The sequence below is a fragment of the Miniopterus schreibersii genome, assembly GCF_964146895.1.
Source record: "Miniopterus schreibersii genome assembly, chromosome: 18".
NCBI classification, from domain to species: domain Eukaryota; kingdom Metazoa; phylum Chordata; class Mammalia; order Chiroptera; family Miniopteridae; genus Miniopterus; species Miniopterus schreibersii.
This window is the reverse complement of record NC_138121.1, coordinates 12,854,778-12,882,148: the sequence shown is the minus strand read 5'-3', so window position 1 is coordinate 12,882,148 and position 27,371 is coordinate 12,854,778. Positions and strand designations below refer to the sequence as shown.

Below are 27,371 nucleotides of genomic sequence, written 5' to 3'. Positions count from 1 at the left end.
TTTCTAAAATAAGAGGGGGGGGACCCTCTGTGGTATGAGGGATACAAATGAAAAAGGTCATTTACAAATGTGGCAGAGTTTACTCTTAGTGTGGTAAGGTGGTTCAGGGAGATGCATTAGAAAGAGGCCTCTGGAACAGCCCCCCACACTCTGGTAGGCGTCAGGCTTCCAGTACTTGGGAGCAGCCTGGCTTTCGGGAGCCCTCACCCCTGTCCGTGGCTGACTAGGCTGGGTGGGTGCGCATGGGCCGCCCTGGCCTGGGGACACCGGCTGCACTTCTCAGAATTCGGAAGGCGCTCAGCGGTGGTGAGTGGAGGTTCTCTCTGCCTTCACTTTTGTAATTATTTAAAAAAAAACAAACACACAAAATCCAAAAAAAGCCACATCAGGCCCTTGTCATTTATTAAGGCCTCGTTGGGGTAATTCCCCCTCTTATTGTTTATTCTTTAGAAAACAGACGTTGTGGAAAGCGGTTCTCTGTGAATTCAAATTCTCCAGTTAATCTGGCTCACCCAGATTGAAACGCTTGGTGATCAGTTTAAGGTTTGGTCATCACAGGACTAGACGTTGGAGATTATGGATATAGTTGTTTACTTGGAAAAGGCTGGAGGAAGCAAATATGAGAAAACTGGAGGGACATGATGCAAATTCACCTGCAGAGAGATGGTCACCGATTCCTCTGTGGCCCTATACATGGTCTTGCTTGTGCCCATTGCATCATACCATCGTTCATCTGCTTAGACGGTTGTCCCACCATTGCTTGAGTAGAGCCTAGAGATCAGAGACTCATGGCAGCCGTGTATCCCCAAGTTCCAACCCAGGCCTGGCACTATGGAAAGTTACTGCTGAATGAAGAGACGGGCAAATAAAGCATGCCGTGTGGATGTTCCCTGCTCTGAGACAAAGGGAAATCTACATCCAGGCTTTGATGCCACAGATGAGGACTCATTATGTTGAGCATGGGTTGACCCTTGCCATTTGTTGCCCTAATCTGCCCTCAGGTATTTTAGCTCATGCAAAAGAAAAACTGGAAATAAAATCTCTCTCTCTCCATATATTCATAGAGTGTTTATTTACAGTCTGCAATGGCACTGCTGACAGCGTTACCTCCTGTATGTGTTGGTATATGTTCTCCATCTTCATGATTAACATTTAAAAATATTACACTGAGAAAAACAATACTACCTTCAGGTTGATTGAGTAAAGCACAGATAATAAGCTCTTCGTTGCACACGTTGTATTTAACAGTCTTATCGTTTGAAGATGATTTAATTACTTGAAAAGATAAATAAATGATCACTGAATGATTCCGTAGGTTTGGGGTCTGCAGACTGAAGGGGGAAATTCCTATGATCCTTTGTGGCCAGGAGAGCCTGAGAACGACATTCACATCCTGACGGAGATGATAACTCAGTCCCAAATACAGTTCTGGAGCTGAGATGATCCTTGGAGATGGATCACACAGTTTCTTTGTACTGAAGATGAGGAACATGGACTCCCAGATTTTGGGAGCCAGGGAAAGCCAAAGCTTGGGTTTTGCAGCCACATAAACGTGAATTTGAACTATACATGCTTTGCAGTGATTCGGGGTGTATCCCTGGGTGATTTACTCAACCACTCTGAGCCTCGTTTCCTCCTAGATAAAATGTGTGTGATATTTCCATAAAATTGTGGTGAAAATAAAACAAAATGGTGCGGACCATGCCCTGAGCAGACTGCCCAGCACTAGAAAAGTCATGCACCTGGCCAAGACTAATCCTCACTGTCATTACCTAATTCTATGTAGCCTGTTAGTGATAAAACCAGGATTTGGACCCAGGTCTGCCCAGCACCAGGCAGTGAGTGAATTTCACACCTCCAGTGCTGACCTCCTGTGGGTCTCTATTTCTCCAGAAGCAGAGAATCAGACTTACCCTGGAGCAGTTTCAACATTTCCACCCGCCCTTGGAGAACATCCTGGTCAATGAAAAGGGACCCTACTTGCTGCACACCTTAGCATCTGAATTCCGCAGCAGAGTGCTCAGCAGCGTGCCCACTGACCCTTTTGCCAGCTCTGCTGTGTATTTGACACGGGAGCAGAAGCGATGATTACCCCAAGCCTATGCTCTGTTCCAAGTGTAGAAATCAGAGGATAAGCAATGTGATTCAGGGGGTCCTTTCACGCTTCCTCTCCCACTCTCGGTGATTTCCACAGACATGGCATAATTCCTGTGATTTGATTTGAAACCATAGACCAGCTCAGTGCTGAGCGATGAGATCTGAGGGGGAGTAAACTAGGCTGGAATTAATTTGCATAACGGAATCCGATTGGTTACAAAGCTGTGTTTGTTGCAGTGGAGACCAGAGCCCCTGGGCTCCCCAACACCAACACGGGGACCCCACACACAGAGTGGGGTTTGCAGCTCCGGCGCGGGCCTCGGTAATATCCTAATGCAATGATAACACGTCTCAAGCTGTAAATCACCGCCCTGGAAATGAAAAGAACAGGGCAGCCTGCCTGATCCTTCCCGCTCTGTGGGGAGGAGAAACCTGAAAAACCAAAGCCGCTTGCTTTCCACTAAGTGCTTTCGTCTTTCTTTCTCCACCCGGTAACAGTTTCCAGCAGGAGTCCGAATATACTTAAACACCCATATATGTCATTTCCTTTTACGGAGACAAAAGCAGGCACAGCGAGGGAGTTTTATGCTCAAGGCGCAGTAGCTTATGACGGGCGATCTGCTCTTGAGATACAAGGGCGAGCCTTCCACTTAGAGCTGGTGGTTTTGCAAATCCATTTTCCCGTCATGTTATTACTCCCGTGACTTTCAGCAATATTTATTTTTCTGTCCAAGCAATATGCTCCAATCGTAAAATAAAGTCGCTGTATGTTTCTGTAGAACCTCAATGCTTACGCATCCCGGCGTATGGTTAGAAAGCGCTATTATTTTTCCATTGCTTTTTCAGAGAGAGAGAGCAGCAGGGAAGGAGGAAGGGGTGGGGAGAGAGAGAGAAACATCGGTGTGGGAGAGACACACCGATTGGTTGTCTCCTGCACACACCCTTACTGGGGCAGGGAGAATCTGCAACCTAGGTGCATGCCCTTGACGAGGAACTGAACCTGTGACCCTTCGGACTGTGGGTCGACACTCTAACCACAGCCAAACCAGCCAGGGTGGAAGTGCTTTAATGGAAGGACTGTTCGAAAACCACCTTGGGGGTGGGTCTTTTATAAAACCTGTTAGAACACTGATATAATTTCCTAATTATTACCAACATCAGGGGCTTCTTAGGAGGGCAGTCTCCTATTCATTTTCATGCCTGATTCCTATAAACTCCCTACCACTGAATACATCTATCAGATCTCTAGATTTTAAAAGCCTTTCTAAAAAAGAGATAAAAAAAAAAATCTCCCTAAACACATCGTGTTTTAACCCATATATTTAGAAATTCTGAAACGGGTTTAAAAATAAGTAGCAAAGATTCACTTTTGTTGAATGGTGCTGTTTAAGGACCTGGCCCTACTGCATTGGGATGGACGGATGTAAATATCTTCTATGCATCTTCACTTCGGTCATTGCCATAAAATATTTTGTCTTCCTATTTCTGGTTTGGTTTTAATATGTTAGTCACAGTATTACTCCCATCTTCTCACCCCTCCCCAATCACTGGTGCCATCGAAACTTAAATTATTTTCATCGTAAGGCTATTGTATGTGTATGGGGATGGGTGTCTACATTTGAAATGCAATCTTCTCTCAGAGAGGCTTTATTTTGATAGGATTGTAAGGGATAGAATGCAGGTCCTGGAGCCAACCCTCCAGGGCTCAGATCCCAGCTCCTCCACTTGCTGGCTCTGTGACCCCAGACCAGTTACTCACTCTCACTGTGCCTCAGACCACTTCCCCGCACAGCGAGGATAACAGTATCACTGCCGTGTAGGGTTACTGTGAAACTTTATTGACTCAACTCATTGAAAGCATTTAGAAGAGTATTAGGCATATAATAATAAACGTTAATTATTATTATTATTATTGTCGTCATAGTCATGTTATTAGCAGACATCAAGTCCTAATATTGGTTTACTTTAGGTGGCATCTAGGCTGCTGTTTTTATCACAGTGACCATAGCATTTCCTTGTGAACTTCAAACGCAAACAAATGGCAAGTGGGTATTGATCACTTGTTGAGAATACATACTCCACAGCCAGATGTGATTCTGGTTCAGATTCTAGCTCTGCTCTTTATTAGAAGCAGAGCCTTGCACAAGCTGACTAATTTTCCTGGGCCTCAGTTTCCTCACCCTTTAAAATAAGGATACTCACGGTACCTATTCATAAGTTTGTTATAGAAACTTATTTGTTAGATGAATATATAATGGCTATAAAAAGCGTCTAAGTAAATTTTCATTCTGAAATTGAATAAATTAAAAAAGTCATGTCTGAAAATTAATCTTATACATACCTGAGACTGATCATTAACACAACACTGTATGTCACATAGTCACATAAGCACTTACAAATAATGGGCCCCATGAATTACTTTTAAAGGCAAGTAGGTTTTGCTGGTATTTCCAACAGAAGAAAATAGACAATTTCATCTTTCCAACAAAAGGCTTTTTATTTCTTGGTCATGTGGAAGCTCTTAAGTTCATTAGTATCGAGGTAGAATTTTTTTTTTTTTTTTTAAAGGAAATGAAAAAAGTTGTCATCTGTGGCAACACTTTTAGTGTCAGAAATAATTGTGCTTTACAGCAAAATGGCAGCCAGAAGAGAGGTGCAGAAATATCAACTTTAATTAAACCCTTCCTTTCAAATACATTTCACAGTTTGTATGCGAGAATAATTTATCACCATGTGAATGAACACTTAATACCTGGCGTGCTGTGAAATGGGCAGGGATCTTATTGCACCATATGTTCTTTCCTTTCTATTTCTTCTTGAGATCCTATGGTGGCGATATCAAGTTTGAACTGTAAGCATGTGGTTCAAATCATACTTCACCCTTCCATGAATAGCCTGCTTTGGGGAACTCGCTCGCTGGACACGTAGTCATGAGTAAGATATAATCCCAACCACTGAGATGCATTGTAGGTTGAGAGACACCAAAACCAAAAGTCCATCTCGTTGCTTCCCCTGTCACTAGCTTAGGTCCCACCAAGTGGGGAGAGAGAGATGCAAGTGGGGCCAGAGGTTTCAGGCAAAGGAGGTGGGATGAGGTAAGATCACTCCTGGTGGCATTGTTAACAATCCACTCCCGAGGGGGAGGTGGCAAAGCATCTAGAACCACGTGCCCCTATGACGCAATTAGAACTGGTAACGTGAGAGCCATCTCCATTCTCAGTCCCCATCAATCATATGTTCCTCTCCCGGACTCCCATGATGCCCTAAGTTTTTCTATTATTACAAAAACCTACCCAAGCACAATTATGATGAATAATAATGTAAATATGGAGTGCTTACTGTGTACCAGGCATGGCGTGAGACTTAGGGGCATTACTCGTTTAATCCCCTTGTCTGCCTTGCAGTGAGTATGAGTCAGTTAGCTTACTCCAAACCCATAGCCAGGAAGTGGTAAAACTGGCACTCGGACCTGGGCAGCTGGACTCCACAGCACACGTTTTATCCCCATACAGATCCTGAGGGGTTTCTCTCTGTGTGTGTGCATGTTTATCTCACCCACCACGTGGTAAGCTCTTGAGAGATGGGGGACTATCTCTCACGTCTGTCTCCTCAGTACCTGGGTGCAGTGCTCACATGGTCCAACATGGGTAAGAAACTAGGAATTGAGTTGAGATGAGGTCGGGATGGAGCCTGTAGCTAATCTGACCTTTGCTCTGCCTGCAGAAGCCGCCTGGGGAAGTGGGCAGCCCTGACGTGATGTGCTCAGCGAGCAGAGACATTCCCTTCCGAGAGAGGTCCGCGTGACGCGTCGGGGAGGCCACCGTCGGCCAGGTCGCCACACGGTTGGCGGAAGGGGCGACAGCCGCATTCTCCTGTGCCTACCACGTAACCAAAAATGAAGGAGAACTACTGTTTACAAGCTGCCCTGGTGTGCCTGGGCATGCTGTGCCAGAGCCAGGCCTTCAGCGCCGAGCGGAGGAGCCACCTGCGGCCCTCGTTCCACGGGCACCACGAGAAGGGCAAGGAGGGGCAGGTGCTGCAGCGCTCCAAGAGAGGCTGGGTCTGGAACCAGTTCTTTGTGATCGAGGAGTACACCGGCCCGGACCCCGTGCTCGTGGGCAGGGTAAGGCCGCTGGCATTCCACGGCGGTTTCTCTCCCTCCACCCCCACGGGAGAGGATCGCCAGAAAAAATCCAGGGGGGAAGACACTAAGGGTCTGGCCATCCGCTAAGAACCATAAAACACTGTTCATACATCCTTCCAGGCTTTCTTTTCTCAATTCACAGACTTACCCATGTTGGGAACACTTCTGTCTTCCACTTACTCTTATGCCACGAGAGCTACGCTGCTAAATGGCTGCGCAATAGCGAGCTGAATGGAAACGGCCATTCGTAGTTTGCCATTCTCCAGATGGGGGCATCTCCTGGCCATGCCAGCCCCACCCGGGTGCCCTCCCCTTGTGTCCTCCTACCCTCTCCGCGTCTTTCATCATCGCTTTCCTTTTTGTATTGCAAGGGTCTGTTTGTCTGTCTCCCTTGCTGGAGCCTAATGCTACTGGCCATCAGGAACAGTGACACCCTTGGGTCCGCAGGTCCCAAGGATGGAGGTGTCATAAGAGTGGGTGGGATTCTGTCCGCTTTGGCTCAGGCATGGCAAAACTCAGATGGGATGGCTGCGGAGTCCTGGCACTGCTCAGACTCTGCGTTCTCCGTGGGCCCCTCCAAAAAGGTTCAAGGGGAGAAAGAGTCCAAAATATGTTTGAAAAACTGACTACTCACTATCATTTAGGGTAAAGCATGCAGCTGTGTTTCAGAGAACAGTGACACTGACGACAAGGAGACAGGTGTTCACATACCTAAGAACGGAAAGCCTACTGTGTGCAGGTGCAGAGCTAGGCAAATGGCGCACTAGTGTCAAGAGTCCCTGACCTCAACGGGGCCTTACCTGAGCATCTGAGAAAACCAAACTGAGGAGTAGGGTAATGATGAAATTGAATACGAGTAATTTTGAATTTACATGGTAACATTTGGGAGAGATGAAGGGAGGTTTCCTGGAGACCAAGATAATAACCTGTGACCGGAAAGAGGAGCCGGAGGGGGAAGGGACAAGAACAGATGTGAGGGTGCTAATTTCTGAGCCTTGTAGATCCAACAAAGTTATCTTGGCTGCTCCTAAACATCGGAAGAGCATTCCCTATTTATCAAGTTGACACATTTGGAGGAGGTCCATGTTCGTGTCTCAATAATACTGTTCAAGTTTGGGAAAGAGTTTTTTTTTTTTAAGAGATGAACTAAAGAATTTTATTCACTTATACCCCAAAATGGGAAGATTATACCCAAAATAGAAGTCGACACGGGAGATGGGAGGGCAGGGAAATCACTACATGGAGGAGATGGGCTCTGTGCCCAGAGAGGAAGAGGGGCCTTCGGCTGCAGCAGGGGCCGTGTGGACTGAGCCACATGGAGAGCTGTGCAGGAATTGCTCAGAACTCCGCCGTGGGACTTTCCGAATGGGGTGTAGCCTGTGTGTTTGGGGGGCAGAGCTGGAGAGTCAGGACCTGGACAGCTGTTTCAGCATCTCCGAATGCCCACTAAGAGGAAGCACAGGGAAAAGAGGGGGGGAAAATGAAATAGAAAGTGATGTTTAAAATCCAGGCACACAAGAATGATCCTATGGATCTTCCTTTCGAGGTACTGCCGATATGTAGTTCCCAGCAAATTGGGGGGTAGGCTAGTTGACTTGTTCCCCAATAACCTTTGATTTGACCACGTTGAAGGCTGAGTGATTTAAGATGCTCTGAGAAAGTGGGATTTGGCAAACCGCGGGCTCCCGGGTTTCTTGCCGGAAGCACAGTCTGCATCGTGCTGTGCGGAGGGGGAGCCATCCGTCTGCGGAGTTAGGAACTGGCTGTGTTTGCCTCAGCTCCTGGGTCCCCTGATAGCACTGGATGGTTTCCCGAACTGCTTTTTGTGTTGAACCTAATAAATGCTGTTGTCAATTGTATGGACCATCTTTGTTGGCAAGGAAAAAAAGGAATTTATTTGTGACTTTGAAATCTGAAAACAAGAAAAAATTATGGGCAGTATATTTTAAAATATTTCAGTGTTTTAGTTGATCATCAAATAAAGTCTATTTAATTCCCAAGAGTCTTGCCAAATTCGTATGTATCTATAGGGATCCCTCTGCGCTGAAATAGCTGGTGTTTCACGGAGGCAATGCAAATCAATCAGGTGATTTTTGAAAAATCGAATGGATACAAAAAATTTTACAAAGCACTATGTTCAATCTTGTTTTGCAACTCTGGTAAAGCTCCCGAGGCCTTGGTTTCATAATAATAATTAAAATGGCATTGATAATAATAAATGTAAAATAGTATAATATAATAATTTATTATTATACAAATAATAAGCTAAATTTCTTTTAGTTTATACCAGGTTTTCTCATGTAGTAGGTAGAACTGAGGGCTTTCTGTCCTGTCAGCTACTCTTGCAACCTATGAGAATGGTGAAAATAATGCTGATCTTTCCCACAAAGGGCATAATGAGGGCAGAGGAATGCAGATTAAGATGAAAGCTGCAGAAATCGAGGTTGGACAGCAAGGGAGGGTGAGTTTATTGTTACAGGGAGATCAGACATGGGGTTTGGGGGAGTTTCATCTCGTGAAGCACAGAGCAGAGCGAAGGCAGAAAGGCACAGGGTGGGGAGTCAGGAGACCCCGATGACTTCCTGGCCCCGCCAGGTGTGGATTTAGGCAGGTACCACATTTCTCTGGGCTTTGCGAAAGAAGAGGGGAAACCTATGGATATTTAAGATTCTTCCTGTGGTCTGAGAAGCTGGATGTCTCAGGCCATCCACCCCACCCCATTCCCTGATTTCCCACCTTCCACTCAGCAGGTCCTCTGGAAAGGTCTAACCCGTGAATTGTTTGTAGTAACAAAATCCTGGAGACAGTGTTAGTGTGTTTTGGAAGAAAACTGCTAAAAGAAACGATAATGGCTTCCATACAGTAGATGAAGGAGGTCAGTCTGTGTGTATTGAGGTGGAAGCGTCACTCACATTTATTTTTAGAGGGAAAACAGCGGGGAAGAGGGACTTGTGCCCTATGGCACTTTCCTGCATAAAAATAAACGGGGCATTCACGTATCTGTATAGTATTCGTGCATATGCATAGAATATGTCATGGGACTGGTAGCAAGAGTTGTGTCAGTGGTGCAAATGAAGGAATGGGAATCAGAACTGAGAAAACTTAGTTATTGCACAAATGCCTGTTTTTAATTATTTGTAACATGCAAATATTTCTTTCAAAATAACTCGATTAATGACATGGATGTGTATATATTTTGTATGTGTGCCTATATGTGGGCAGGAGGGAGGGAGAGCATGAGTCTTAGAATTTAAAAAAATTCAGAATTCAGCCTGAGCCCTGGCTTCACTGCTCCCAGCTGTGTGACCTTGGCCAAGGAAGTTATCTGCTCTAACATTCCATTTCCTCACTGTGTGCGTGTGTGTCTGTGTTGTAGCAAATGGCACGTAAATGGGTCTCTATCTCCCTGTGCACCCTTCGTGGAATTACAAATCTCACTTTCTCTTTTTCTAGCTCCATTCCGATATTGACTCTGGTGATGGGAACATTAAATACATTCTCTCAGGTGAAGGAGCCGGAACCATTTTTGTGATTGATGACAAATCAGGGAACATTCATGCTACCAAGACATTGGACCGCGAAGAGAGAGCCCAGTACACGCTGATGGCTCAGGCGGTGGACAGGGACACCAACCGGCCGCTGGAGCCACCGTCGGAGTTCATTGTCAAGGTCCAGGACATTAATGACAACCCTCCCGAGTTCCTGCATGAGACCTATCACGCCAACGTGCCCGAGAGGTCCAACGTGGGTGCGTACAGCTGTGGGGACCCGTTCTGCCTGCAAGGCCGGTGTCTCCGCGGGCGGGTGGGCTGGTAGTAGAACTTAAGCTGCGCTTCCTATCGTGGAATAACAAATAAACATTGTATTTGTGTAGTCTTAGGTTCCCAAAATGGACCTGAGATTTGCAAATCTAAACTCACAAACTCTGAGGGAGTGTGGAGAAGTGGAAAGCATGTGATTGAATCCAGGTCATCCTGGCTCTGGGGCTTATTAGCTGTGTGACTTGGACTTAGTTACAGCTATTCTCTTAGTCTTAATTTCTCCTTCTGGAAAATGGGAATAACAGTTTCCAGTCACACAGGATTAGAGATAATACGCGTCCACAACTAGGGCCTGCCGATGTGTAATTAGTAAGTCATGGTAACGTGAGTTGCATGTAGGCATTGTGCTAATTAATGACGTACATGCACCACTGCATTTAACTTTTGTAAGGATTCATCCTTGCAATGAGGTGGTTCCTATTTGACATATTTTGCAGATGGGAAACCCAAGCTAGAAATAGGTTAACCAGTGGGGAGGGTTACATAACACAGATGTAAAGTAGGAAGGGTTGTAATGGACTTGGTGGCATTCTAGATGCAAACTAAGCATACAGAGCTCATCACTGCCCCGGCTGCTCCATGGTGGTAGAAGTAGAGCCCATTCTCCTGTATAAAACTCCACCCCTAGAGTACCCTGGCTTCCTGGGTAGAGCTCAGAAAAGTCGTTTGCACGAAATAAGGAATTATAGAAGTGTAATTAGAAGAAAGTGAGATTTATTGTTTGCCAGGTGGAAATCACTGGCAACCTTGTGTGTTGAAGGGGTGTCAGGTGGGACCTTTCCTCTCTGCTGAAAATGTCTTGGGAAGAACTTGGGTTTGGTTGCTTGCTGGGTGGGGGTTAGACTCTCCACTCCAGCAATAACCGAGTTTTCAAAAGAGACTGCAGAACGTCACACCTCCATACCCAGTATCTCTCAAGTACAGTGGATGTAGAAGAACCCTGAGCAGGGGGACGCTGGCAGAATACATGGATGTGCCCCAAACAGTGCCTGGCACAGAGGAGTTTGATAATTGCCAGTTCTCTCCCTCCAGCATCTCCACCCCCTTTCTTCATGCCCTCAGATACTTGTGTCCATCAAGGAACATGTTTTTTAGGAAAAACAGAATCTCATTTCCTTCAATTCCCTGGTTTGCTCTCATGCTGACCCACAAATGCTCACCTTACATTGCACCAGATGTCTGCTGGTGGTTTCTGCTGTATGACTACCAGACCCGTTAGAGGTGGGAAGATGCGACTGTCAGGCCAATAGGGAACGGCATTCTGTACTGTACTTATAGCCACAAATTAATTCAAATGTAGTATTAGCGACGTTGCTTGCAAAGCAGCAATAAAGTGGTGTATCTGTGGCTCTGTGACACACAGAAGCCTGCATTCTGTCCTTCCATGAAAAGCGAGTAGTCTTCAATTCTCCTTTATTATTCTCTTTGGGAAGGCTTTTATTTAATTATTTGATAGGCTGAACATTTCAACTGCATGGGTTTCAGAATATTTTTGAAATACTGTCCATAGAATTATTTTAACTACCAAGCACAGCAGGATGTACTATGAATATAGAAAATTCATTTTTAAGGTGTGGGAATTTAAGGGAGGGAGGGAGGGAGGGAGGGAGGGAGGGAGGGAGGAAAGAAGGAAGAAAGGAGGGAAGGAGGGAAGGAGGGAAGGAAGGAAGGAAGGAAGGAAGGAAGGAAGGAAGGAAGGAAGGAAGGAAGGAAGGAAGGAAGGAAGGAAGGGAGGGAGGGAGGGAGGGAGGGAGGCTATTTTGCATTTTGACCCCAGGAAAATGAAAGCATGTTAGATAACCTCCATTTTTAATTTTAAGGTGGAACTTTGTAAACGAGAATAGAATTTGAAAAGCTGAGGGGCTGCTGCTAATGAATCTATTTCCCTTTTAAGGAACATCAGTGATCCAAGTGACAGCTTCCGATGCAGATGACCCCACCTATGGGAACAGCGCCAAGCTAGTGTACAGTATCCTCGAGGGACAACCCTACTTCTCGGTGGAAGCACAGACAGGTACCATGAAATGCCACTGTGTCTTGTGACACGTTGTGAGTGAGGATCCCAGACCTGCTCGCTCAGCCTAGTTGATTCCCCACTGCCTCAAATACAAAAAGGGCCAACTCCCAGGGTTAGCGCGAGTATGGGACTCTATGCACCTGCCTGACATCCGATCAACCGTATGTGTTATTGTTTCTGTCTATATTTAATTATCTCACAATAAATATAACCTTAAAATGCAGCTTTTTATCTTAAAACTGTGTCTGAGAAGTCAACTTAAATTTTAAGGATTTATCTTAAAATATTTAAATTTTATTTTAAAATTGAATGGTGGATCCAAAGGAAGAGACTACAGACTTGAGGGCTGATATAAAACTGGCCGATCCCGAAGGCCAGGGCGCGGAGTGCTGGGGTCGGGTGCTAGTGCTCACGTGCCTCTGGGAACCAACACTTTCCCAGCCTCTTCTGTTGCGCTGACAGATGCCCCATGGGCCTGAGCATCCAGAAGGATGCTTCTGCTCATTTCTTACAGAAAACGAGTAGCAAATCAAGAGAATGAACAAATGCAACAACCCAAAGCAAAGGGTTTCACTTCATCTCTGCCAAATTTGATGTGAAGATCCTTTCACTGGAATACACACTAAAATCCCATGCAATCCATGTCCCCACATTACCCCCTAAACCCCCTCCTTTTTTCTACGATACGCCCATATATGTTTACAAATAATTCACATTTATTGTTAAACATTTATCCAATGCACCTATGTTTATATGTATACACACAGTCTACCAATCAGATAGTTTGCTCATTTACTTGATGTTATTTCCGCTCACCTGTGTCATCATTTATTGGTAGCCACTTTGCTTTAGATCACAGTTTATGGGGCTCCTTGCTTTGGTTTCATCAAAAGCATTTTCATTTAGCCTTCCCAGTGTAACCAAGGATGAATGTGGGATTTCATCTCAACTCTTGAGATGCTCAGAACTGGTGGGGGACTCTACTTGCAACCTTCTTTGTTTCAGGGACTCATCAAACTATTTACAGATCAGGAGAATGGGGCGCAGTGAGATCAAGGGTTTTTCTGAGAAACATGCAGACATTGGGGGGTATGAGAGAGTTAGGGACTTAAGGCTTCCACGATGCTCTTTGTATTTCCATTATAAATGGTGCCGTACGTACAGAAGGAAAAAGCTTGCACATGTTCCCAAGAGATTTAAGTGAGCCTGGTTTTTATATAAATCATGTGCTAATATCCAAGGATCTTGCAGAATTACATCATAATTTATCATTGATATCAGTGATAGGTAATTGTAGAGTAAATGTTTGTTTAAGCATTGTGTATACTTTTAACACAACTGGTATACTCTTAAATTTTAATATTAACATTTTAAAGTATTGCATGAAACATATGCCTTCTGATTTTAACCTAATATGGACCATAGAAATGTTTCTAAAAATGGCATGCAGGGATAGACTTTCAAATGATTCCACTGACAATCCACAAGCGTGGTTTCACTCATGGATACCCTCAAATATTTCCATATTCGGGATCTTTATGTGTTATACCTGAGAATATGAGGCTATTACTTGCACTTGAAATATAATATATAAAACATAAAATTTCAATGCTACATTAATTATGACAGTTTCACCCGGCCGGTATGGCTCAGCAGTTGAGCATCAACATATGATTCAAGGAGATTGAGGTTTGATTCCAGGTCAGGGCACATGCCCAGGTTAAAGGCTCGATCCCCAGTAGGGGGCATGCAGGAGGCAGCTGATCAATGACTCTCATCATTGATGTTTCTATCTGTCTCCCTTCCTCCCTCTGAAATCAATAAAGATATATTTTTTTTAAATAAAAATAACAGTCTACTGGAAAGTACATCTATATGACGCTCCAGGTACAGCTGCTTTGGGTTATAATTATCATGTTGAAGTAGCTCTTCTGTGAGGGTAGGTGCTGACTCACTCACCTTTGTACCCCTGGACCTAGCACTTTTTTGGTTATAATGTTATTATATATATAAGTGAATATCTGTTTTCTGCTCCCCTGCCCAGGTATCATCAGAACAGCCCTTCCCAACATGGACAGGGAAGCCAAGGAGGAGTACCACGTGGTGATCCAGGCCAAGGACATGGGCGGACACATGGGTGGACTCTCAGGGACAACCAAAGTGACGATCACGCTGACCGATGTCAATGATAACCCACCAAAGTTTCCGCAGAGTAAGTAGGTGGGCTTGGCTTTCGCTTTTCAACGGTGCCGCAGCCAGCCGGCTTCCCTGACCCCCATTCCTGCTCTACTCAACTCGGAAGCAAAAGTCTAGAAAAATGGGTGGCCTTTATGTCATTCTTGCAAAAAACTAAAATAAGACCAGCAGCAACAACAGAAAAATACAAGCTGAAATGGAATAGATTTAGTAGGAGAAACGAAAGACATAAAAAGTCCCACGATACCGAGAAAGTCTATTTTGCTTGGTATTTTACCAGATGCAGTCTAGTAAATAATGACACCGTCTCTGACTCAGTGTTCTCATTTCTAACTGGGTATAACAGTACCTGAGTTAGTCATCTACTGCTGTGCAACCGACTGGCCCAAACCTTCATGGTTTAAAACAATAATAATCGTTTATTTTTGTCACAAGTCTGCAATTTGGGCAAAGCTTGGAAGAGACTGCTTGTTTCTGTTTCCAGGGTGTCATCTGGGGACAGTTCACTGGGAGTAGAGGATCTACTTCCAACGTGGCTCACTCATAGGGCTTGGGGCCTCTTTCTCCACGGAGTGGCTTGGATAGGATCTGAAAGCAAAACCCCCAGGGACACCAAGCAGAAACTGTACTGCCTGTTGTGACCTAGCCTCAGAAATCCCCAGCATCATTCCCACGGTAGTCTTAAGACTGGCCCAAATTTAAGTGGAGATCTTGTAGGCCCCACCTTTCAACAGAAGGACTGGCAAAGTCAGGTTAAAGAAACAGCATGGGGGACGGGAGATGATTTGGCCATTTTTGGAGAATACGGTCTTCTATAGGACCAAATTAACAGGATGTTGTCAGAACTAAATGAGCTGGTATAAAATCTTCGTGATATCTGGCATAAGCTGTCAACAAATGTTAGCCATGATTATCTGAGGGAGTATGTCCATCCTTCTACAAAATGTATAGGATTACTGAGGGAAATGAAAGAAAAAAATCATTTTGAAAGGTTGCTAGTAATAAGCTTAACTCCAGCTACCATGGTTTCGAGAACAGTCACCACTACTGCAGATCTGTCTAAGAGCCCACATCTTACAGGTAAAACTGGGTTCCACGGAAGGCTCAGGAAGTTGCCCAAAGAATGCGGCAAAGCCAGCATTTGAACACAGATCTGCCTCCGTGGGTCTAGGTATAGCAAAGGTACAGCTTGATCATAATGATGCCAGTGCTGCTGGTGTACATACGTTCACCACGAACGTGTCTTCATTACATTAGGAGAGTAGCGGGCAGAGCCTATGAGTTTATCGCCTGAGAGATGACCCTTTTTTGCAAATGAGAGAACAAAGAAGGAACCAAATATGGCCCCATGACGGTGCTGTGGTCGCTCAGAGGACTCCAAAGACAGCGAGCTAGGCAAGGGAGCCACTAGATAGAGGCTTATAGGCGACAACCGCTTGTCCAGGGGTCCCAGAAGAGGCGAAGGAAGACTGCTCTGCCTGATCGGGCACACGGTTCGGCAGCCCCAGTGAGCTTCAGGCTCATAGGGCACTCAAAGAGCCTTGCTCCGTTCGCCACCCGTCATGTCACACTGCCTAGCGAGCCGGGAGGTAAAGGCCAAGCAGGATTGTTGGCCCACAGCCGTCAAGGCCCTGGCTCTCCCACAGTCACACAGCAGCGAAGACTCATTGCTATGGTGCAGTGACCAGTTTCATAGCCGTGAACGCAAATGAGATTTGGAGAAAATCAGCTCATAGCTGGTGTTTCTGAGCCTTCATGGGGATTGGTCAGTTATCCACAGACTCCCACTTCCCACTTGTCCCTTAATACGGAGGACATGCTCTGATCAAGCTGAAGATGGGTCCAAATGGAAAGTATTCCAAGCCAAACGATATACATAAATGTACACAGAGTATTGGAACTGAAAAAAATTCTGTGTGAGGGGAAACTAAAACTTACAGAGGTTGAGTAACTTGCCCCAAACCATTCGGCTTGAGGTGGTGGAGGCAACACCCCCATTCCGTGCTTCTCCATATTGTTGCATATAGGATACTTTTTAAATATGGAAATGCCAGTAACATCAACTCACGTCTCGCTTCCCTACTGAAAACCTTCCAGTGGCTTCCCACCAAGTTTAAACAAAACTTGTAGGACATTTCCTATAATAACCCCCCCCTTTTCTTTTTACATAATCAGGCCCCAATCTACCTACAGACCCTTATCTCTTAACAGAAGGCTCCAGTCACCCTCTTCTTGCTGCTCTGTAGTCGGTATGTTCCCACCTCAGGGTCTTTGCCATTTGCTTTTTCCTTTGTGTGTCATTTTTAACCCCAGAGAGTCACATGATTTGTCTTGCTCAGCCCCTTCAGGGGAGCTCAGGTGCCTTCTTTCAGGGATGATGTCTTCCCTGCCCACACTATTCAAAACCTCTCTCTCCAGCTCTCTCCTTCTCAGCCGTGTGTATTTAACACAAGGGTACACAGTCATGCACACTGACCCGCATCTCTCACACGCATATACACACACACTCATGCACACACCTTCATACCACGCTGTCCCACACTTACACACAGGCACACCCCCGTCTCCTTCCCCCCCTCCCCTTACCCTGCTGTGTTTTCCTTCCCCCTCGCAATGACATCAGAGCGTGTACACATTTCCTGTTTTCTCTTTAGGGAACAATCTTGACGATTTTATTTATTACTGAGCTTCCAGGGGCTGGGGCAGTGACTGTCACATATTAAGTTCCCAATAAGTATGAAATAAATACGGACGGCAGGGTCACACCGTGGGAAACCTTTCCAGGGAAGCTAGTGTTGGATCAAACTGTGAAGGAGGTGAAGAGAGAGAAGAAAGTCAGGTACAGAGTTAGAAGGGCCATGGCGCTGAAAGGTATGAAAAGACGTCTTGGCTGTCTGCGTGTTTGAAGATGGCATGGTCCTCCGTCACTCGCCGATGGGAAACGTGGCTGAGCGTTCTGTTCCCTCCTCTCGCGGGGCAGGTGACCCCACTGTATTGTCTCGGACCCCGGTACTGTTTCATCATTCTTTCTAGAACACATTTCTTTGACAGGCAGGCCATGCGGGATCTTCCATCCACTCACTTCTTTTCATGTTTTCAATCAATAGGAAGTTCAATTTCAAACCCTTTGAGAAATGTATTGGGATTCGATGGAATCTAATGTCTTACAGCTGACGAGTAAAAGGGAAAATAAAACGAGATGTCTTCCTCTTTTAGGCGTATACCAGATGTCTGTGTCAGAAGCAGCTGTCCCCGGGGAGGAGGTCGGAAGAGTGAAGGCGAAAGACCCAGACATTGGAGAAAACGGCTTAGTCACGTACACGATTGTTGATGGGGACGGGATGGAACTGTTCGAAATCACAACGGACTATGAAACACAGGAGGGAGTGGTGAAGCTGAAAAAGGTGAGCGAGGGGAGGAATCGCAGGTATCGGCGGTATGGCCTGCTCTGCCAAGGCCACGCGGCCGGACACACGGAGCTGGAGGTCAGAAAATGCAAATATGGGCACTAGGAGCGGACCTGATTTTGCAGTTGAGCTCCGAGCTCTGGGGAAATAGCAGAACTGTATTCCAGAGGGGGAGCTAGCAAGGGAGACGTGTGATGCCTGCCTGAGATGGCTGGTTAGTTCTGGGCACAGTTTTGCCATGGAAGGAAAGACAGCTAGATGAATCTAGATTTTGGAGAAGCAGCCCTGAGAGTGTGTGGAGTTCCCCCTGTGGCTCTGCCAAGCTCAGTCCATTCATATTGGCTGATCAGAAATTTTTCTATCTCAAACATCCAAGTTCCACTGCATTGCTATGACTTTCTCTCAAAACTGAACCGAAGAAACAGCAGTAACGGTCCTTCCCCAACAGTCAGCTAAACTGTCAGTAACGACGTGTCCTTGGGATTAACTCACAACAATGGGAAGTTTATTGTTTTTGTTTTTCTTGCTTTGTTTTTAAAAATCTAACATTTCCCCAATACTCAAAATTGTCCAGAGAAAGCCTGAGCCTCTTCCAAACACTCTCTCCTTCACTTTTCACAAAAATCACAAAAAGTAGATGGTATGAACCCTATGGGCAAGGAGACCTCAATTTAACTATGAGGAGATTGGGGCTCAGACAGATTAAATAGCTCACCCCTGTTATCACTGTCATAGGCTAGCAACTCACAGGCATGGGTTTCAATCCTGCAGTGCTCCTGAACAAACCTCCCTCTCAAGGCATTTTAGAAAGAGCTGGACCGGAAAGAGCTCATAAAAGGGAGCCAGCTAGGACTCACTTAAGTGAAGGAATGGCTGAAGTCTCTCCTAAAACGGTTTCCCCCCTGATTTACCACGTGAGAAATCAACACCTCTCCATCGTCAAAGCGTGTGGAGCCTCACGTCTGAACTGGATGATGGGATTACCTTGGTTTCAATCAAGCATTCATTTTCAACTTGAGTTTTCCAGTGTGACTATTAAGCTCCTTGGTGTGATGGAAAAGATAGGACTGTAACACTGCTAAAAATTTAATTTGAAGAATCAAAAAAGAGGCCAGTGGCTGGGGAGAAAGCGAGGGTGGGGTGAGGGAAATTCCTGGGAGGAATCTTCCAGTAAGAGGGGCAGGGAGAGATGTGCTCTAGGGATGGGGGGGGGGGGAGGCGGCCTGTCACAACATTTGAAGGCATTGTTGGGTTTGGGAGAAGTAAGATGAGACACAGAACAAAGAGAAGATAGGCGTGACTGTGTTGTAAAAGAATATGGAATTGGGGTGAGCTTTGGATACGTGGAAAAGTTGACGTTAGTGACAATGAGCTGCCTGGCCACAGGGGCTGGGGGAATCACTTGCTCTGGTTTCTCCTCCGGAAAAGTCGCCGTACGAATTGTGTGTAGTACAGAGCTGTCAACTTAGCACGTTAATTAACGTTACTATCCCTCCTTCTTGACACTGACATACAAGCATTGACATCAGCGATTTCTGCCTCCTGTCCTTTACTGTTCAAGTAATTGGGTAGCTGGTTATGCTAAGGTTGTCACCTGTTTTCCATGTATTCAGGGCATAAACACACACTCTGTCTCCCAAATCCTGAAACACTGAAATCACCCCATGGAACCTGCACGTCACAAATGAGCTCTCTGCATAAGATTAATTCGCACATTTCCCCCCCAGTTCAGTGTGTTTATTCCAAGCAAAAGGCAGATAGTCTATAAAGCACTGCTGTGTAGGTTTAAGACAGAGTAAGATGCTATTTCGTTTCTTAAACTTGTAGCACATGGTTCCAAATGTCCACTGGAAAAAAAAAATCCAGAGGCAGATGTCACAGAGTAGAATGATGGGTCCTCATGGAAGTCATTATATGTGATTTAATAATATAAAAGGGTATGGAGAGATAATGGAGATATTTTTGTCATTTAAAAAGTCTTATTTAGTATAGTTTTTCCTCTCATTTCTTGATTTATTAACCCATTTTTCTACCAAGAGTTATTAATTGATTATTTGTCAGGCAGGACCTGTGTGAGTGGCTGAACATCTAAAATTAAAGCGACAGAGTCCCGGCTACAGGGAGGTCACAACCTAACAGGACAGAGACGTGAAATGACAACTAGAAACAGCAAGTTTTCTCAGCCTCAGCACTAACAACATTTCGGGACAGATGATATTTCTTTCATGGAGCTGTGCTCTGCATCGTGCGATGTTTAGCAGCATCCCTGGCCCCCTCACTAGCTGCGGGGGAGCGCGCACCCCCCCGCCCCACCCCACCCCTCGTGCCCCATTAACCCCGAGGTGAGCAGAGCAGAGCAGAGCAGAGGAACTCTCCAGCTGAGAACCAGCCGGAACAGAGTGTGATAAGATCTATGATCAGCAGAGTCTCCCACAGATGAGTAGGAATTGACCAGATTGATAAGGAGAGGGGAAGGGCAGGAAAAGAGCTCACGAAGGACCCCCTGGAATTGGGTATCGATGGAAACAGGACAGGTTTAAGAAACTTGAGTAGGTTCATTCTCGAGGCTTTTGAGACGGATACAGTGGGACCAGCTGAAAAACTGTTGCTGGAACTCAAGGGAGAAATTACAAAGAACTGGGGAAGGCAGAAGAGGGGAAGACGGAGAGTTCGAGAGATATTAGGAGGTAGAGCCATTCATTTATTGAAGCGCTTAGGAAGCAGCAAATAATACTCGAGCACTGACTGTGTCAGACCCAGGAAGCGTCGGGGCCGAATGGGGCATAAGAGAGAGAGGATGGTCCTGAGGCTCTTCAGAGGACCTCTGGGTGGGGACCTGAAGGGGAGCCAGTGTAAAATGAAGATGAAACTTGTCGCAGGCTTGGTCGGCGTCCGGGGGAAAATTCAATCTGTTCACAGCAACACCCCTGACCAAGTGGGACTCCTGTTTATCACAGAGGTATCCTGGCACCGTTACTGAGTTACTCACTTTCAACCAAATAAACTCCTTGTAAAACAGTGTGAGAGCAGCATTAGGAAGCGTTTTAAATATTCTCTATTTTAATAACCATTTTATGTCTAATTATTCCTTTATATCCTTGCCCACATGTATATGGCCGTGGATATATAACATTTAACACAGCTGCAATCATAGGGCCATCTGATTTGTTAACGTAATGTCCCATCGTAAACGTTTTACATGCTGTTATGTAAAATATACATAATCGTTTTTAATGACTGCCTAAATCCCATCCTATGGATGGACCATTATTTCCTTAATAAAATCTCACAGTTGGATTTGGGGTTTTGTGTGTATGCTTCTCTGTCTAACAAACATCATGCCTTTTTTGAATATTGTTTTCCTCTTGAATTCGTCCCTCAGGGAGAATTTTCCGAGGTGGGATTGGCAAACGAGGGGGTAGTCAGATTTTTATGGCTTATGTAGTGTGTTGCCTCATTTAGCTTTATTTCAGCTACTCATAACATGGCTATAAATGATCCCACGGGCAACGACCTTAAATCTTTTTTGGAAGGAGGTGGGAATACGTTTTAGGTAAATGTTGCAACTCTCTCCATCCGCCCCGCTTCCCACTTAGTCGGGACGATGGATGCATACGGTCACCTGGTACAGGCGTTCCTGGGCAGCAGGGAGGCGAGGGTTAGCAAGAATCAGCAAGGCTCGGCTGGGTGCCCTGGGATGCTCCCCACCTTCCGGCGGCCGGAGATGAGGGGCTGCAGAGGGCAGCTAAGGGACCCCCTTGATCTGTCTGGGGGAGCTGAGCAGGACTCTTCAAGGCAATGAGGTTTGGGCTGACCACCAGAAAACTTAGTAAAATCTCACCAGTGTAGGAGAGGGCATTCCAGACAAATGTTTGCAAAGATTTGGGGCGTTTTGCTTGGGCTCTGAAAAGCACCGATCGAATTACAGCATGACTGTACCGGCCTTCAAGCCAACAGGGCAGGGCGTTCCATTGGAGACATGGCTCTGGGCCTGATCCTAAAGCAAGGTCAAAAGGTTCTGCCCTAGGAACATCCAGACTCCCTGAGATTAGGAGTGTTCTACTTCCCAGGTCTCAGAACTATCGTAGTCCATTTAAAAAAAAAAAAAAATGATCTAATGATTCAGAGATTTTGGAGAAACGTCAGCGATCTCATACATTCAGACTGTAAGTAAAACCATTCTTTTCTGCTGCTTAGTAACCCAGCGAAGGGTAGCCTTCTGCCCAGTTCCAGAACGGTGGAGCAGCTGGGGCAGGCTTTGCTTCAGGAAACGGGAGCGTCCCCCAGCTCTGGGGAGCGTGAAGGCGGGAAGATGACAGGAAAGCGCCCAGGCTGCTGGATGTGTTTAACCTTCCTGAGACTCGAGTCACCCTTCCTTTGGAGTTTTGTAGAATCGGGTCAGGACTAAACCCTACGGTTGTGCCCGCGCCCATCTGCCACGCGGGCAACAACAGCACAGCGGGCAGCTGTTTGCCTTAAAAGACCCAAGTCTTTCCAAACATTTGGTCGTTTAGCATCATCCAAAGTGCTAATTAGAAAGTCCTGTTTCCCAGGCTGGAGGACTTGTTTCTCTGCTACAGTTTTACTTTTTTAAAAAATATCTTTTTACTGATTTTTAGACAGAGAGGAGGGAAAGAGAGATAGAAACAGTGATGAGAGAAACATCACTGATCAGCTGCCTCCTGCACCCCCCCCCCCGAGATCGAGCCCACAACCTGGGCATGTGCCCTGACCAGGGATCGAACCAGTGACCTTGCTGTTCCTGGGCTGACACCCAACCAACTGAGCCACAAAGGCCGGGCCAGCTTTCCTTCCTACCCTTTGCCCACTGATTCACTGTATCGCCCCATTCAGAATTAGGGAGCGTTTGCCGTCCATTTCCCAGTAACCGCAGCCGTTCAAATGCGACGTCCCATTTTTTCTTATATCTGTATAAAATCTATGTCGTTTATAATTATTTTTCTTTAAGTGGACATTTTTATATGTATACATTTTTATAACAAGGAAGCACTGTTTTTATTTTCCTATGACTTGCTCATAAATAGACGGGATCCTAAAAATGAGCACAGTCAAAACAAAATAGCGTCGTTATCGTCTGACTAGCGCGTTGTAGCGGTCTCTCAAAAGGGAGGTTAGGAAGCATATGGGATATGTTAAAACGCAGCATCATGCTGAGATAGCCTCGATGTGTTCAGAAGCGGAAGAACTGGAATAATTGTGTCAATAACTCAGTAAATGTGATCCGACAAACCCGACCCACCGAAATCGCTCATAAACCTCCCTGAGTCATCTCATGGGCCGCTGCCGGTCAGGGTCCCAGACTTTGGAAAAGGTTATAGGGTCAGAAACTTAAAAAAATGAGACTGTCAACAGGATTAAGCCGGAGGTGTGTATGTGTGGAGGGGGGCAGTCATCTAATAAGACCCCTCTGGCTGACTTCAGTGGGTACTTTTATTACCAAGAGTCTCGGGACTTTACAGAATCGTCTATAACATTTATTTCTATAGTGTTTTAATTCCTCCTCATCGTGGGTGATTTTTAGGGGCTTTGGCAGCCTTCGTGTTGTTACATAGAATGAGGTTCATTTCAGGTCATGTGCTCCTAGACTTGCCCATTAAGCATCTCCCAAGGTTCAGCCATTGATTTGTCTGATTTTCTGACCAAGTGGCTCAGGTAATTGGATATTGAATAGACACTGATTTTCTCGCTTTGAGGAACTGCACACCCTGCCCTGCGAAACAAGCAGGCCTTTCTCCTTCATTATTCTTTCAAGGAATCGGTTGCCAATCTTCTCTTCCTTCTTGCCAGCCCGTAGATTTTGAAACCAAGAGAGCGTACAGCCTGAAGGTAGAGGCGGCCAATGTGCACATCGACCCGAAGTTCATAAGCAACGGGCCTTTCAAGGACACGGTGACCGTCAAGATCGCAGTGGAAGATGCTGATGAGCCCCCTGTGTTCTTGGCCCCAAGTTACATTCACGAAGTCCAAGAAAATGCAGCCGCTGGCACTGTGGTCGGGAGAGTACATGCCAAAGACCCTGATGCTGCCAACAGCCCGATAAGGTACGACGGAGTCATTGTGAAAGCCTGGATGGGGAATTTTAGAGGCCAGAGGGGTAAGGAAAGCCCCGCAGAAACCATGTCCTTCAGTTTCAAAAGGGCCCAAGACAATCGGGTTCAATGCAATGTGAACAAGATTAAGATTTGGAAGTTAGGTGTCTACTTCGAGTCTGCTGTTGGCTTTTTCCATAGGCTTGTTTAAGTTACATAATTTCGCCCGGCCGGGCTTGGCTCAGCGGTTGAGCGTCGACCTAGGATCCAGGCTATCGGGGTTCGATTCCCAGTCAGGGCACATGCCCGGGTTGCGGGCTCGATCAATGACTCTCTCATCATTAATGTTCTCTCTCCCTCTCCCTTCCTCTCTCTGATATCAATAAAGATGTATATTTAAAAAAATAATAATAATAAGTTACGTAATTTCTCTCTGGAGCAGATTTCCCAGCGATGTCACCCTCAGCTAGGCCTGTGGGCCTCGGGGAACTGAGGGGAAATATAAATACTAATTATAAATTAAGTAGAGTAATTATAACTTATGGAATGCCTTCCTATGCTCCGGTCACTCTCCTGGGTGTGCAGACCTGAGCATGACAAAAAATTGTCATGGACAAGGGAATTTTTCTATTTACACCAAAGAAAATGCTGAGAGAGCAGAAGGAAGTTCCGAATGTAAACACTATTCCATTGCCTTTATTTATTTTTCAGTACTCACTCAAGGATATGTTGTTACTGAATTCAGAGAGAGAGTAAGGGAGAGGGAGGGAGGGAAGGACAGAGGGAGAAAGAGAGAAACATTGACCAACTGCCTTCTCACCAGGGATTGACTCCGCAACCTGGGTATATGCCTTGGCGGGGAATCGAACCTGAGACCTTTTGGGGTACAGAATGATGCTCCAACCAACTAAACCGCATCAGCCAGGGCTCCATTGCCTTTCAGTTCGTGAACATTTTTACTTCTGGGAGAAAGGAAGAGAATTGCCCTTTATTGAGCATCTTCTTGGTTCCAATGACATGTTGCACTAAGTTCAAGTTAACACTCAGACACTTTTTGAGGCTCTAACTTCTTTCGGATCCCACAGCTGGGCGTACTGAGGCTCAGGCCGATGGTCTGAATTCCTCAAAGGCGCGTGGCCAGTCGGTATTTTAGTCAACACCTATCCTGAGTCCATGCTGAGCTTTCTACTCTGGCCAAGCCGCACTCCTGAGATTTCCCGCAAAGGTTTGAGCACTGAGCTCTCTGTGTGCAGGAAGATGCATTACATGCTGGCTGAGGGTCATTGCACCACCTTTAAACTACTCAAAAATGTTCTTGGTATGAATTCTAAAAGACTTAGCTTTGGTCTCGAATAGCGAGCGAGGTGTGTTAGCGACTTTTGAGAAGAGTGACGCTGTGTAAACGCGCGCAGCAGCTGCTGACTTCCTCTCCGCCGCGTGGCCTCCGAGGACCCATTTCTGCGATTGGTTATTTGGGTCATGTTTAAGTGGCAGCTGTTTCGTGCATGCAGGCAAGTCCCGCGTCCGTGATTAGCCAGAGGTGCTCAGAACAGCCCCCCTGAACCACACCCCCTCACCCACTTGGGTCTCTTTTTACTCACGGGGTCTCCTATCCTCGCTACCTACTTTCCTAATCACTTATCTTCACCTCTAAAGGAACCTGTGTTCTTGGACATACAGGTCAGGCCTTACTGTGTCACCTGGACTCTTAGCTGCATGGGCATTTTGTGTATCTTTTTTCTTAGGCTCTGTGGCATTAGACACACTTTCCTTTCCAATTGCTTTCCTCAGATCTTCCCTCCTCTTAGCTTCCTCGGCAGGAATCTCTCACGCCTCCAACAGTGCCACACCTGAGAGCCCCTAAACTAAGCAAACAAGCTATAAACGAGTTTGCTCAAAATGCAGTTCGCATTTTCCTTTAAGTAAGTTGAAAGCTGATTGTTTAGGACCATAAATGATCCTTGATGATAAATTTAGATAAGCTGGGAACTATTTAATATCTCTCATGCAAAAATCTGGCGAAGTTTGATACCTTTATGACTTTCTGAATAGTTTGGGAGCAAGGCAGACCTACTTCCCAAATGCAATTTCATAAATATTCAGAGGGTGGGTGATTGTAGTAAATATGGAGAAATATGCAACGAGTTATTATGCTTCTCAATCAAATATGCTGAACAGCTCTTTCATTCATTGTACTGAATAAAGAATTCTACTGTGGCAAAACGATTTCTATAAAAGATTCATGTACGTACGAAGTTTGAAAAGTAAATTTGATTAAAAAGAAAACCCAACTCAAGCAACTCATTGAAAAAGTTGCTTTAAATATAGCATAGAGAAGATATTCACATATTAAACTGCTTGGAATGTCTCCTCTAATTGCCTCATTTGCATTCTGCTTAGGTATTCAATCGATCGTCATACTGACCTCGACAGGTTTTTCACTATTAATCCAGAGGATGGTTTTATTAAAACTACGAAACCTTTGGATAGAGAGGAAACTGCCTGGCTCAACATATCTGTGTTTGCAGCAGAAATCCGTAAGTGCTCTTCGCGGGGTTTTGATTCTGCCTTACCAAGTACTGTTCCTTCAGACTCTGTGTACTCTGGGAAGGGACAGATAGCTGAGATAGAATAAATTTTTTAGTCTTAAACATGTTTTTCAACCTTTAAAATTTATTTTTGGTTGTCTATCTAGTCCAGGGGTGGGGAACGTCCGGCCCATGGGCCATATAGGTCTGGCCCTGCCAATACAACCGCAGGCGGGACTTGAAATTCAATAAATCTAAGAGCTTTTTTCATAGCCAAATTTTTTTAAAAGCATGTTTTTATTGATTTCAGAGAGAGGAAGGGAGAGGGAGAGGGAGAGAGAGAAACATCAATGATGAGAGAGTCCTTGATTGGATGCCTCCTGCACGCCCCCTGGGCATGTGCCCTGACTGGGAATCAGATGGCAATCTCCTGGATCATAGGTTGATGCTCAACCTCTGAGCCACACCGGCTGGGCTTCATAGCTAATTTTTAAGTTGATAATTTTGTATGGCCCTCCAATGATGTTATAAATATCCAAATGGCCCTTGGCAGAAAAAAGGTTCCCCACCCCTGATTCTAGTAATATAAGTAAATACATAGGTATGTTTTTGTTTTCTCTGGCACAACTAGGTACAGACTTGGCAAGTGAGCTCATAGCCCCCAGCAGCTTGAAACTCATAACCATTGCTGTTGGATTCCCCACTTTTTCTATCACTCAGTTTTGTTTAAACCCAGAGCCAAGATTTGTGGGTTCTTGTTTACCTGTAGACCAGTGGTTCTCAAACTTGATCATGTGTTCAAATATCATGGAGGGCTTGTTGTAGGATTTCCAGATCACACCCTCAGAGCCTCTGATTCAGTAGGTCTTGGGTGAGGCCTGAATGTTTTCATTCCCAAAAAGTTCCCAGATAGTTCTGCTGCTGCTCTGGGGAACCCCAGTTTGAGAATTGCTGCTATGGAACTACACTCAGGGGTGCCAGGCTCTATCCTGAGCATTTAGAATATAACCCCGGCTTCAGAGTCAGCAGAAATGGAAAAGTGGTTGAGTTCTGACTGGTCTAATACTGACATTTATCTCAGGACATCTCCCTCACCCTGGACCTACCGTAC

The 27,371-nt window shown here is 45.5% G+C and overlaps 1 protein-coding gene across 3 annotated transcripts in view; it reads left to right on the top strand.

Annotated features, from left to right (window-relative positions):
* Window positions 1–27,371, top strand: part of CDH11 (cadherin 11) — a 119,917-nt gene that overhangs the window by 73,784 nt on the left and 18,762 nt on the right. Inside the window, exons 3-9 of one of the 3 annotated variants that reach the window (XM_081119670.1) lie at window positions 5,821–6,220; window positions 9,695–9,989; window positions 11,957–12,076; window positions 14,124–14,291; window positions 17,492–17,679; window positions 23,491–23,744; window positions 26,133–26,269. In XM_081119670.1, the coding sequence (XP_080975796.1) occupies window positions 5,993–6,220; window positions 9,695–9,989; window positions 11,957–12,076; window positions 14,124–14,291; window positions 17,492–17,679; window positions 23,491–23,744; window positions 26,133–26,269 (1,390 nt within the window). In that variant the 5' untranslated portion in view covers window positions 5,821–5,992. Of the gene's footprint in view, window positions 1–5,820; window positions 6,221–8,253; window positions 8,328–9,694; window positions 9,990–11,956; window positions 12,077–14,123; window positions 14,292–17,491; window positions 17,680–23,490; window positions 23,745–26,132; window positions 26,270–27,371 lie in introns of those variants that run through there. The other 2 variants (XM_081119671.1, XM_081119672.1) reach the window with 2 other exon arrangements.